The sequence below is a fragment of the Solanum tuberosum genome, unplaced genomic scaffold, assembly GCF_000226075.1.
Source record: "Solanum tuberosum cultivar DM 1-3 516 R44 unplaced genomic scaffold, SolTub_3.0 scf00104, whole genome shotgun sequence".
NCBI lineage: Eukaryota > Viridiplantae > Streptophyta > Magnoliopsida > Solanales > Solanaceae > Solanum > Solanum tuberosum.
In genome coordinates, this window is record NW_006239030.1 from 1,220,145 (window position 1) to 1,234,282 (window position 14,138).

The window sequence follows — 14,138 nt, forward strand, 5'->3', positions numbered from 1 at the left end:
TTTTTGTGAATTCTTGGGGAAAAAAAATTTTTGGAAAAGGGGAGGGGGGGGGGGGGGGGGGGGAGAAAGAAAGAGTATTATACAGTTAAAGCACATTTGTTTATCCCCCTCTCTATAAAAAGTCCATAACCCCTCCACACACACCCAAAAAAAAGTTCTTAAAAGTCAACCATGCATAAAAGGAATGAATTGAAGGCAATACTTTCTTGAGGCCACCTGCTACTCACCAGAATCCAATCCAACCCTCCCGACATCTGTGACCTGCTGGTAGTATACTTTCTGCCATGCAGACATATCACATTTAAGAACAACTTGTGTTTTCCCAGGAAGAAATTTCTCCACTTCATCCTTCTTCCTCCTCAATATAAATGGCCTTATCACCTAAAAGTAGTCAAAAACATAAGATAAGGAAAGTAGAAAGTGCATTTGTAAAGGTGCAACAAATACTAAACAGGAATGACAGAAGTGTATATTAGTGATTACTAAAGCCAACACCTACGTGGTGCAACCGGCGAATAATCAATAGTTCCTCTTCATCAGTTAGAGAGACATCACACTTATCCGCAAAGGGGGCATTAAACCACTCCTCAAAATTCTCCACTGAATTAAAGATGTTTGGAAGAAGAAAATTGAGAAGAGACCACAACTCCTGTAAGCTGTTTTGGATTGGGGTACCTGTCAATAGGAGTCTTCGTCGAATCCTATAGCTGCAAATATTACACACCTCAATTAGAGAATGCTTCTAGCATCTGATTTTTTATTCTTGAAAAAATTAACTGCCAAGAATAATGATTTCCAGATTTTGGCATATTCCATAAAAAAAAAAATTGAAAATAAAACAAATTACTCATTCGATTATTTGCCAGTGTGTCAGATTATACCTTCATCAGCAAAGGTGAGTGCTAAAAATAAGCAGAGAGGAGCAAATCTAAACCTCATAAATAAGAAGATTTACATCATAGGTTATTATTCCTCCCCCTTTTGATTAACATTCCTATACATTAGCAACTTGACAGACAAAAAATTACAACTCACATACCCTGACACAAGTGTCCGTGCAAGAGCACATTCGTGATTTTTCAATCTGTGCCCTTCGTCAATTATCAGATAGTGCCAATGAATTTTCTTCAGAAATGCTTTGTCTCTCATAATAAGATCATAATGTGTGATCAACACACTGAACCTCCCCTCTCCTGTCAACTCCTCCCTCAGTGCCTTCCTTTCCTCCAAACGACCATCATAAAGAATAGCAACAATACTGCAAAAAGGAAAAAAGTCCCATGAGATGTGATGCACAGTGCACCTATTAACAGACAAAATCAATGTGTGTTTGTGCTCCCTGCATGAAAGAGAGAGAGAATGGTGCATACCTAGGAGCCCATGTTGAGAATTCAGTAATCCAATTAGGTAGTACAGCTTTTGGAGCCACAATCAAGTGGGGACCACTTACACCCTTGTTTTCCAAGAGGTATGCAATTAAAGCAATTGTCTGGATCGTTTTCCCAAGTCCCATTTCATCTGCTAAAATTCCATTTAAGTTGTTATTAAACAAAGACAACATCCATTGAAGTCCTTCTATCTGGTAAGATCTTAGTTCTCCACTCTGAAGCATAGCTGGTTGCTCCGTAACCTACAAATATCATTAGATTTGCAGCATCAATAACACAAAACAAAGGATGCAAATACTTAATTTCAGTTGTAGGAAAGGGAAAACAGCTAGTATATTGCAATTTCCATGGAGTTAGTTAGTGGAGATCATATCAGATACAGATCCTTGTACATCAGCATTAAGCCATTCAGCTGAGATTAGAAACAAATAATGGGCATACGAACATATTTTGGGACTGGAGAATCGAAATCAAAATTGAATGTACAGTGGTATGAAACTAGTACAGATTCCTCGCTTCTTAATATTTTAAAGAAAATCCATCATAAACCCGAATGGTGGATCTGGGATGGAGGCAAAATGGGAAGATGCCACCAACAAAAAGAGGTAACACATTCTATATTTTAGTTAGCTCAGCTTCACGACATAAAGTGGTGAAATGTAAAAAGAATTTCACAACATACCTGATAGTCATTCAATTCAGATAATTTTGGCATCATGCTAAGGTCTAATCTTTCCATCAAACAAAGGAAGTAAGAACAGAAACTCAAGGGAACAGTGTATTCTCATTACACGATAGAGCTGCAGAATCTAATTTATTACACTTAATAACAATTCATGATTACATTAAAGATGGATTTTCTTTGTAATAACCAAACATCTGTAATGAGTAATAAAATGCTGATGAGGTCATCTGAAATAATCAACACCATGTCCCATAATATGGAAACACTGCTTTAAAATGAGAAGGCACTCTGTCACAATCAATAGGAAACTCAAGCACATTGACCAAATACCTAGGAGAAAGGATGAGAATCCAAATCTGAAAACCTCTGGAAGGTCCAATTTTTGCAACTAAACATCCATTCAATATCTAAAACTTGGACACAACTCTTCAATAATAATCCCTGGGAATTAAAAGTAAAAAGATAACAGAGAAGAGATGTGCCTCTTTACCTTCTCCTGGATCGAATGTACAGCTGAATTGTACTTCCTCTGACCTTCAAGTAAGTCATTAGTCTTCACATCATGAGTGGACTCATCATCAAGTACATCCTCTTCTTCCTCAGGAAGTGACTGCCCAGGAGTATCAGTCTTATTAGCAGCCATTTCAGCATCTGAACCTTCCAAAGATTCAAGGCCATCATGATCAGCATCTTTTTGCCGTTGCACAGCAGCTCCCAGACGACCCAGGAGGTCATTTGTTTTCCCTAGAAGCATTGTCAACCTCTCGTTCTTGCTTTCCTCCACCATCTTCATGTAAGCTTCTTGATCATCAGCTTTCAGTGCTTGTAACCTCAGTTTCTCAGCACGAGTAGCCCGTTGCCTCTGCCTTCCATGCCAAGCCTACAAAGTAGAGATTGACTTCATTTTAGCCAAGATGAAATCCGGCATATGTCTTAAGAGTTAAGAGGTGAAGACTGCATGCACTCTCTAGGTCACAACTTATTATTGGCTCATGGTATTTGTCAATTATGCACAGAGAGTTGAACAAATGAATGCACAGTAGAACAAACAGCAGAAAGTAAATAATGTCATACCTGAACACCATCATTCCTCTGTTTCCGCCGCTTCTGAACAGCCTGTACTTGTAATTGGAGTTCACGTGCTGCATTGAGTACATCCGCAAAGAACTTTCTTTTTGTAGTTTCCACACGGTTTCTTTCCTCTTCTTCTATTCTTGACAACCTCTGCAAAATTTTGTTTTTATTACCAACAGGCTTCTGACATCAAATTCTGAAATTTGCATTCAAAAGTTTCCTATCAAGGAATCAAAAGAATGAAAGGCAGTGGCCTGATTCTTAAAATACTAAATTCTCAGCATAGCTCTCTTCTCAACTTAACCAATAGACAGCAGACATGACTAAGACTATTTTTACTTAACTACATCAAGATGAAATTTCATTTCTGAATTTGGGAGGAGAAAGAAAGCATCTGAACCAGGTGTGGTTAAAAACATTAACTTGACGACGGTAGATATAATATATATATGGCACAATTGACAAAGGCTTCGAGGCATCTATCACTTTACCTGGGCATCACGCTTCTTCCTCAATGGATCATCAGATTCAACGGCAAAGGCATCTCCTATACCATATAAAGGGCGTCGCAATCGTGTCATCCCCCAGTCAAACAATTGCTTGTCAGGGTTAGCGCAATGCAGGCGAAGCCAATATTCAGAACTCACTTCAGACCGAACTTTGTGTTGTAAATCTGCTAACTGCAAAGTAGAAATAATGATGAGAAGACGATCCATAGCCAAACCACCTACACCACTTCTACAACCAAAAATTAGAAGCTCAAATAAGTGGTGGTTAGACTATGCAAGGTGCAGATGATGCAGAAGATATATAAATACTCTCAGGGTAACTACAATGGAGATGGAATGGTTTCCTAATAGATGGTATCTTTAGTCAACTCGTTAAGCTACGATGATTTGATCCTCTCGAACCAGCTATTGATCATCACCTTGGTAAACTATAGCCTCACCAACTAGCTAATCAAACGCGATCCCTTTAGAACATGCTTTCTTTATTTAGAGTCCTTTTTTACCCCATATTGTAGGATGGATCTCAAAAGATATGAAAAACTCATTGGGAGCATGGCAGGTACTATTGGGGATTAGGGCTATGAAGCACATGAGCTAAATTCTGAATTGGGCAAGTACGTACAGGTGGGAAATGGTACCAGTTTTGTATCCAAGAAAAAATGTTATATTTTCCTTTGATCATGTAAACATTCAATCACAAGGCCAAAAAACGGTTGTATATTAATTTTGGGACACAAGTTATTTTTATTATAGGATATCCCAAATTTCAGGTTTAATTGGAAAATCTGGGGCATATGCAATTATGAACGAAAGATATGGGATTGTTCTTCAGATTAATAAAACTCTGTTAGTTAAGTTTAGTGTTTCGGTGAATTGCTAGTGTTTGATATTTTCAGCAACAGTTTATAGGGATATTGATAGATTTGAGTATGTAATATTAAATTTTGAAGAGTTGATGGAATGTATATATTTGTTTCTTAGGTTTTGTATAGACATCAAAACTTTCAGAAAAATTCATTAGATTGCAAATGCATGATAAACAATCTTAGTGGAGACAATATTGCCCCCAAATTTGTGTATCATATCCCCATAATTATCAAAATTCTTCATATTGTACTCATAAGTCATACAAAGTATAATATCCGTAGATGAGAGGTTCATATACTGCAGCAAAATGTAATACTATTGTTTCATCGCGGAGATATTTCCAGTAAATAACAGTTAGAAGCACACCTTGCCTTTTAAAATTTAACAAAGAAATTCAGAATACTCCTGTTTATTTCATTGGTAAGTACTCCTTTGAAGCGGCAAGGACATCTTGAAATTGATTTGCAAGATGACTGGTGTGGTTAAAAACAACTCAGATGAACATGTAAATCACTAAAGCAAAACTCTTATACATCATTGCAATTGACAGATCATGATAAGCAGTCATATGTCTAATTAACAACACTACTCCACATGTACCTTTACCTTTAATTCATAAAGTTCAAGCAAGCACTTCGATTGCAAGTCCTCACCTCTGCTGGTTGGCAAGTCTGGTCAAAGATGAAAGTGTAAGCTATTTCCACAAGTATAAGAAATGCTAGCATAAGAGACATACAGCATTACTGAATATAAATATATCACAACCTGTTGAGTGATTACCTCTATAGTGAGCAAGATAATCCTATTATTCAAACTCTGTGCAAATAACACTAAAGGTGTGTGTGTGTGGAGGGGGGGGGTACTTATAACTTAAAATAAACCAACACAACAACAACATACCAATGTAATCCCAAAAGTGGGGTCTGGGAAGGCTAGGATGTACGGAGACCTTACCCCTAACTTTATGGGGTAAGAGAGGGTTCTTCCGATAGACCCTCAGCTTAAATAATATTGGTAGAAAGAGCAACTTGAACAGATTTTTTTTATGGACAAGCGGTATTGGTTCATTCTAACTTACATTAAGGAGATTTAAGATGCATACCAACTCTTTGCATAGATATTATAAATGGAGCGAAACAGGGCAAGATATGGAAGAGTGAGGTCTTATGATCCACAATAATTTAAGTTATCTGTCTCGCTTTCTCTATTTTCTATCCACTTCGTCTCGTCCCACAACAAGGTTTAAGTTTTATTTTTATTTTATTTCTTTCATTTTTTCACTTGAAATAGCAATATTTTGATAGTAGACTACGTTTAAGGGGACTTAATTGACACCCGTTCCACCAAAAGTTGAGTGTAAATCTGTAAAAAAAAATGAAGTATATTGCCTATACGTTGAATCCTTTTGATTTCACTGTGTGTTTACTTCTTCATATTTATTTCTCTTAGTGAGATTTTGGCTTCGCCAATGATAGAAGAGATAACTAATTATAAATAATAATACTTCTGACCTTAATCATCAAAGTCCTAGAGATAAGAAACAAAAATAAATTGTTGTGTATACATATTTATAGTGAAAATCTTACGTTATTCATAATAAAAATTTTAATGTTATCCTAAGAGTAGAACACATTAAGTTAAAAGTTGATTTACCAAAATATTCTTCAAAAATTGATTGACTAATTTGCCCTTGTTGTTAGATGTTTATTTGAACTACTGTTGTGTGAACGTGTGAATTGAGAAATTAAGTTAGTCATTTAATTTGGATATTATTAAATGGTAAATCTAGGCTATAGTGAACTGGAAAATAAATACTCCCTCTGTTTCAATTTGTTTGCTTGATTTTGACTTGGCACGAAGTTTCAAAAAGTAAGGAAAACTTTGGAACTTGTGGTCTTAAACTAAAGATAGGTAGAATGTACCAAAATGCCCTTTAATCTTATGGTCTTCAACATGCCTGGTGAAAAGTTAGAATAAAAGAGTTGTCAAAAAAGGAAAGAGACATTCTTTTTCAAATGGACTTAAAAGGAAAGTAAGACAAACAAATTTAAGCGGACGGAGTATATTTATGATAACCTAAACCCTTAAACATGTGTGTGAATTGGAATATGGAGTTGGACATTTAATTGGGATCCTATTAAATGTTGAATTATGGCGAAAGTGAACATGTGTTTGTTAAACTTTTGGTGATTCAATCGTTTCAAAAATCATCCGTTATCAAAGTAAACTACTAATTAATTATCTTATCTGCTGAAGAAAGTGATCAAGATTAGCAAGTAAATTTGGTTACTTTGAGCTTATATAATAGGATTTACAAATCAGTAAAAGGCATAGTCATCACCCTTAGAAGCAATAGTAAAAAAATGTAGTTTTACCTGTTTGGATTTATGCCAGGACGCTCGACTACAGAAGCATTCACCTAGTAAGGAGATAGGTGGAACAATATAGGGAGAGGAAGAAGCACTTACACATAGTGTTCATTGACACTAGAAAAGATTTGACAAAGTCCCCTGGGAGGCTCTTTGGAGGTGTTGGGAGGCTCGAGGTGTACCTATGACGTACACTAGGTCAATTGAGGACATGTATAATGGAGTCAAAACCCGAGAAAGGACAATGGGTAGAGACTCGGAGCACTTTCCCATTTAATGAGGTTGCACCAGGGATCAACCCTTAGTTCGTGTTTATTTGCCTAGGTAATGGATGTATTGACGCGGCAAATTCAAAATGAAATGCCATGGTGTATGCTATTTGTGGATGACATAATTTTGATTGATGAGACTCGCGACGAAGTTAACGAAGTTGGAGGTTTGGAGACAAACCTTAAGAGTCTATAGGTATCAGATTAAGCAAGACCAAGTGACAAAATACAAGTTCAGTGATGTGGTACATTAACCTAATATGGAAGTAAGACTTGATACATAAGCCATCCAAAAGAGAGATAGTTTCAAGTATCTTAAGTCTATTATCTAGGGAAATTGGGAGAATGACGAGAATGTCACTCACCATATTAGTGCAAGGTGGATGAAATAGAGGCTTGCATCCGTAGTTTTGTGTGATAAAAAGGTGCACTAAACTTAAAAGACAAGTTGTACAAAGTGGTGGTTAGAGCAACTTTGTTGTATGGGTAGAGTTTTGGTTGAGCAAGAACTCTCACATTTAGAAAATGAAAGTGGCAGAGATAAGGATACTACGATGGAGTGTGGGTATACTAGAAAAGATAGGATTAAGGTAAGGATATTCGAGACAAGGTGGGAGTGACTTCGGTGGAAGAAAAGATGCAGAAAACGAGGCTGAGATGGTTCATGTATGTGATAAGGAGATGCACGGTTACCCCGACGCTAAGGTGGGAGAGGTTGTCTATGGATGGATTAAGGAGGGGTAAAGGTAGACCAAATAAGTATTGGAGAGATGTGATTAGACAAAACATGGCGCAGTTGCAGTTCACCGAGGATATGACCTTAGATAGGAAGGTGTGGAGGACACAGATTAGTGCAGAAAGGTAGTTGGTAGGAATGTATATCACTTACTGCCCATTCTAGTAGTCGTACTATTACACTTGTTTCTTGTTCTTCAACTTCTGTTATTATATGTTGTTTCGTGTAGTTCGATTATAATATTATTTTGCTATAGTATTATAGATATTCTTCCTTTATTCCCATTACTTGTTCTCCATTCTAGTAGTCGTAGTGTTAATATGCTTTTGCCAAATTTACAAATGAAAACAGTCATAATTTTGGATCCAGGCAAAAGATTCAGACATACAACTATAATATCAATAAAACTTTTTGATGTAGCAGTAAAATATCACAAATAACTACTCCCTCTGTCCCAATTTATGTGACTTTACTTTCCTTTTTTAGTCAGTACCCAAAAAGAATGACACATTTCTATATTTAAGTAACAATTTAACTATAAAATGTCTATTTTACCCTTAATGAAATGATTTACAGCCACACAAATTTCTATCATTCATTTTGGACCACAAGTTTTTAAAAGTCTTCCTTTCTTTCTTAAACTCCGTGTCGAGTCAAACTATCTCACATACATAAAATGGGACAGAGGGAGTACTACTTTTTTTGTAGCTTTTCACCATGAAATTGACAATGATATACTAACCATCCAAAGGATGACATACTAATCAAATTTACGTACAACTACAAAATAAATATTACTTTCAGACGACAACAACTCTTTGATATGTATGCAACTAGAAAGAGAAAAAGGCTACAATTTCTTAAATACAAAGTAAAAAAAAAAATTACACGTGAAGTATTTGCAACTAATAGTTGACATTGATCATATTCACAGGTAAATTATATGTCGTTGAAACATAAAAATTCTTAATTCATGAGTTGTAGGGAGGGATTTATGTCACCACAAACAGAGACTAGAACAAGTGTTGGATTCAAAGTTGGTGTTAAAGAGTACAAATTGACTAAAAAGCAATAGGATTGAAGTTGAATATTTGGTATGACAATCATATTAAAGTAGGACTAAAACAATGACACATGGTGGAGTTAACAATAGATTGGAAATTTGGAGACATGCTCTAGAGTCTAAAGGTTTTAGATTAAGCAATACTATAACAGAGTACCTATAGGGCAAATATAATGACACAACGCATGAGGCAGGGGTGGAACTGAAGATCAATGCTCAAGTCATAGCCAAAAGAGGAAGCTTCGAGTATCTTTCATCCTCAATCCAAAAAGACGAGGGGATTGACGATGATGTCGCACATTGTATTGGAGCAGGGTGGGTACAATAAAGGCTCGCCTCTGGGGTACTGTGCAATAGGAATGTGCTACCAAGGCGTAAAGATAAGTTCTATAGAGTGGTGATTAGACCAACATTGTTGTATGGGGCAGAGTGTTGGCTAGCCAAAAACGTCCACGTTTCAGAGGATGAAGGTAGTAGACATGAGGATGTTCATATAGATGTATGGGCATGTATACTAGGATAGATATGATTAGGAACGAAGTTATATGGGGCAAAGTGGAAATGGCCTCCATGGCGAACGAGGTGAGGGGAGCAAGACTGAGATGATTCGAGCATATAAAGAGAAGGTGCGAGGATGTGCCAGTAAGGAGGTGTGAGAAGTTGGTTGCAGTAGGAATTAAGAGAGGTAGGCCGAAAAAGAATTGGGGGAAGGTAATTACGCAGAACATGGCACAATTTTAGCTAACTAAGGGCATGACTAGGGTAGAAGGTCAGTAAGTAGATGAGTGTTGTCACACTTTGTGTGGGAGAGGCATGGGCTAGCCTCCTCCTCTCATCTTCTTCTTTTTAGTAATATTATTTAGTAATTGCATAGTTTAGTATTCTTTATTATGAATTAATAACGTCGGTTCATTTGTTCTGTATCTTGCTATTTCGTTGTCATACTTCCTAGCAATCATGTGTCGAGTACTTCTCTTATGAGCAGAGGGTCTATCGAAAGTAACCTTTACACCATACAAAAAGTAGGATAAGATCTACGTACATCCTACCCTCTGAGACCCCACATGTGGGATTACACTGGTTGTGTTGTTGTTGTAATCATATTTAAGTAACTAAATTTAGTAATTTAAACTATATCGAATCATCTTATGGTCAAATAACTCATCAATTTGAGCTTGTATTTTCCCCTTTAAATTTAGTAGCAAGTATATTTTAATATTATTTGTATCGATTAAAAAGTTTGTATTGATTAGCATAGGAAATATGTATGTATATACTTTCCTTAAATTCCCCTGAAAGAACATACACAAGAACATATTGATTAGAGTTTTTGGCTTTCACTGTCGCTCCATACTCTTTTTTGTCTTTCACTACCATTCAATTCTCCTTTTTTAATTCACTTCTTTGCGATTATATTATCGCCACTATTTACTTTCCTTAAATGCCCCTGAAAGAACATACAGGAACATATTGATTAGAGGACTTTTTTGTCTTTCATGTCGCTCCATTCTCCTTTTTGTCTTTCACACCCATTCAATTCTCCTTTCTTAATTCACTTCCTTGCGATAATATATATATATATATATATATTATCGCCACTATTTACTTTCCTTAAATGCCCATGAAAGGACATACAGGAACATAATGATTAAAGGACTTTTTTGTCTTTCATTGTCGCTCCATTCTCCTTTTTGTCTTTCACACCCATTCAATTCTCCTTTCTTAATTCACTTCCTTGCGATAATATATATATATATATATATATTATCGCCACTATTTACTTTCCTTAAATGCCCCTGAAAGAACATACAGGAACATATTGATTAGAGGACTTTTTTGTCTTTCATGTCGCTCCATTCTCCTTTTTGTCTTTCATTATCGCTCCATTCTCCTTTTTGTCTTTCACCACCACTCAATTCTCCTTTCTTAATTCACTTCCTTGCGATAATATATATATATATATATATATTATCGCCACTATTTACTTTCCTTAAATGCCCATGAAAGGACATACAGGAACATAATGATTAAAGGACTTTTTTGTCTTTCATTGTCGCTCCATTCTCCTTTTTGTCTTTCACTGTCGCTCCATTCTCCTTTTTGTCTTTCACACCCATTCAATTCTCCTTTCTTAATTCACTTCCTTGCGATATTGATTAGCAAGACCCTATATATAGAGAAAGAGAGGGGCCTTCTTCTCATAATCTAAATAGATTGACTATGATGAATATTATGACAAATCAAATCTATATAATAATATATCTACTAAATGGAAGATACTTACTAACTACTAAGCATTTGAATAAAGCTAATATTATATCACTTGCAAAAGGTTCAGCACCTCAAGTTCTCTAATATCAAAATAAAAGGCAAAAACCTTTCTAAAGATCTTCATATCTTGCTCAAAACAGCCTAAGTACACACAAAACCCTGTCAAAGGAATCTAGGGGAGAAATCAGTCTAAGCTACGATTACCTTCAAGTTCAGTTAGGCGATGCTGGATATGGCTTCGGAAACGATCTTCCTTTAATTTTGACAAACCAGAACCTGATGTATAACTTGACCGTTGCGTCAACAACGACTCCTCAAAATCTGCCATCAGGTCTCCATAACTTCCCATTCCTGGACCATTCTGCATAAATGAAAAACAAATTGATAGCATTAAAAGCTTATTTAAAAGGCATAATAGTTAAAAATGACCTCTTTCTTGATGCAAAGCAATCATACTTCAGATCCCAAATTAAACGAATGAACAAAATATATCTTGAACAATCAGATATGTTTCATCACTTCAAATTATGCAAATATTAAAAACTCAAAAAAAGTTACTCCTCTTTTTAGATGGAGGAGGAAAAAAGTTCCTCATAAACAACACATCTAGTTCTTCATGCTAACACATACAAAAATAACATATCAATCAACAAACTGCATAACTTTATACTTCACAACTCAATTTGTTACTCCCCTCAGTCCACTTTTATTTTTCCAATTTGGAAAACCAAGAGATAATCTATCACTTAGTTCCTAATTTACCGTTGTTATTAACTATAGTCATTTTCCAATACATTGAGTTTACTAAAATTGAAAGGGCGATAGAGAAAAATTATCATTCTATTTATTGCTCTTTAAGGGATGTGTCAAGTCAATACTAGACAAGTAAAAATGGACAAGGGTATTATCTTTTAACCAAAGAGACCTTTACTAAAAGGACAACAAAAATGTATCAAGCCCTAGTATTTTTTTTTCTTCTCTAAATCTGACAAGATCATACTCTGTGTCCATGTATCTACATCTAGCATCTAAAAGTAAGTGAACTATAACAACATTCTTCCACAATTTACTCTAATTCGAAAGATTCAAATTAAAAAAAAAAAAGAAAAAAAAAAAGAGATTACTCTCAATGAGAATTTCTCTAACGAAATCAAGAAGGAGAAACAACTCACTTGCACAGACAAATTGTCCACGTCAGCAGGGGATGCATCTTCGTCACCGACTTCAACATCGTTGGCGTCGCTATGGTAAATTGAAGAGACAGCATCGAAGACGTCAGGAGGTATCGGAAGATTACGTGAGAGGAAATTGAGAGCACAAATCAATGTCTTAGTCTTCTGTAACTGGTCCTGCGATTCATCAACGGCAGGGGAAGAACCTCCAACCATTCCTCCTCCTCCACCACCACCACCGTCAGCGGCGGCGTTGGTCTCTATCTGAGCCACCATGAGTCCTCCACCGGTGCTGTTAGGCTTAACAACAGCGCGCGAAGAGGACTGTTTTTGTATTTCTTTTTGGAGAATTTGAATTTTTGTTAAAAACTTGTTAAAACTATTAAACCAAAAACTTAATAAACGAGCCCTTTTCTTTTTCTCCTTCTTATCTCTCTCTCTTCTCCCCAAACCCTTTCTATTCGACTCGGTTTGGGTTTTCTTATTTCTAAATCGATCAGATATGTAAATTTACTCAAAACTCCCTAACCAAATTCTCTAATTTCGCTGACCTCCTTTGTTACGAAATGACTATAGTACCCCCCCCCCTTTTTACTCTACTAGTGGTTTCTTTTCCTTTTTTGAAAATAGAATATACTAGTAGTTTACTTCATTTGTTAGGTGAAAAAACAATAAATGAAGTATTGACTAGGTTGTGTAATAGTATCAATTAATTAATTTAATATTCAGTTAAGATGGATGTTAATATTCAAATTTGGGGTGATATATAGCATATTTCAAATTTAAAAGCAAACAATAGACAAAGTCATTTTTAATGCACAGTCTAATGGTAGAGACATAGATTAAATGAATTTAAATTTAGAGTGATCAAAATAATATCACAAATATTATTACTCAAAATTGTTTATCTATAGATTAATTTCGCGAGCATTTACTCGGTCCAAAGTAACTATCACAACTGGCAATATATTTTTTTCGTGTATAACATCGATATGAATTAAATAACACTAGCATGAATCAATGTGACCACAACTATGAATTGATCATCTATAATATTCTATCAATATATAAAGTAGATATTATACCGGACTAATCTTAATAAACAAGAAATAATAAAAAGAATATTAAACTTATTAGCTTATTTATTAAAATCATTAATAGAAAATATATTTTATATCTTTTTTTCTTTTGCATATGTCAATAAAACCTATATTTAAAATATGATTCTATTTTTTGTAAAAAAATTTATTAAAATTAACTTGCAAAAAAATTTATAAAAGAATTGAAGTATCAAAATTAAGTTTAAACTCTGGTTTTGGTGATTTTTTAATAATTTCTTTGGAAGAAATATATCAATCTTACATGATAATTTATTTGTATGTGTTATATATCATGTGAATATCATATAGGATTGAAAAGTATTTTCTTAGTAATGAATTAGTGTTTTATGATGTCTTTTTACTGTATAATATGTCATGTGAATTTGTCATATTTCGTCAGTATATGATATATGTCATGTGAGTATCATAGAGGACTGAAAAATATTCCTTCTAAGGGATGAATCAGTCTCTATTATACTCCTAATAGTATACAATATATATATATACTATGTAAGTATCATAGATAACTAAGTTCTTTTCGAAGGCATTAATTAGTGTTCTATGATATCTTATTAATATATGATATATCACGTGGATTTGTCATTCATGATACCATGTTATTGTATTGATATATA

The 14,138-nt window shown here is 35.0% G+C and overlaps 1 protein-coding gene across 1 annotated transcript in view; it reads right to left on the reverse strand.

Annotated features, from left to right (window-relative positions):
• The window catches only part of LOC102580079 (probable ATP-dependent DNA helicase CHR12), a 15,501-nt gene extending 2,640 nt beyond the window's left edge, over positions 1-12,861 (reverse strand). Inside the window, exons 1-10 of the mRNA XM_006349152.2 lie at positions 12,404-12,861; positions 11,436-11,592; positions 5,130-5,194; positions 3,639-3,827; positions 3,148-3,297; positions 2,564-2,953; positions 1,371-1,630; positions 1,040-1,258; positions 500-707; positions 228-381 (exon numbers count right to left, since the gene is read on the reverse strand). Coding sequence (XP_006349214.1) covers positions 228-381; positions 500-707; positions 1,040-1,258; positions 1,371-1,630; positions 2,564-2,953; positions 3,148-3,297; positions 3,639-3,827; positions 5,130-5,194; positions 11,436-11,592; positions 12,404-12,679 — 2,068 coding nt within the window. The 5' untranslated portion in view covers positions 12,680-12,861. The remainder of the gene's footprint in view (positions 1-227; positions 382-499; positions 708-1,039; positions 1,259-1,370; positions 1,631-2,563; positions 2,954-3,147; positions 3,298-3,638; positions 3,828-5,129; positions 5,195-11,435; positions 11,593-12,403) is intronic.
• Positions 12,862-14,138: the final 1,277 nt, after the last annotated feature.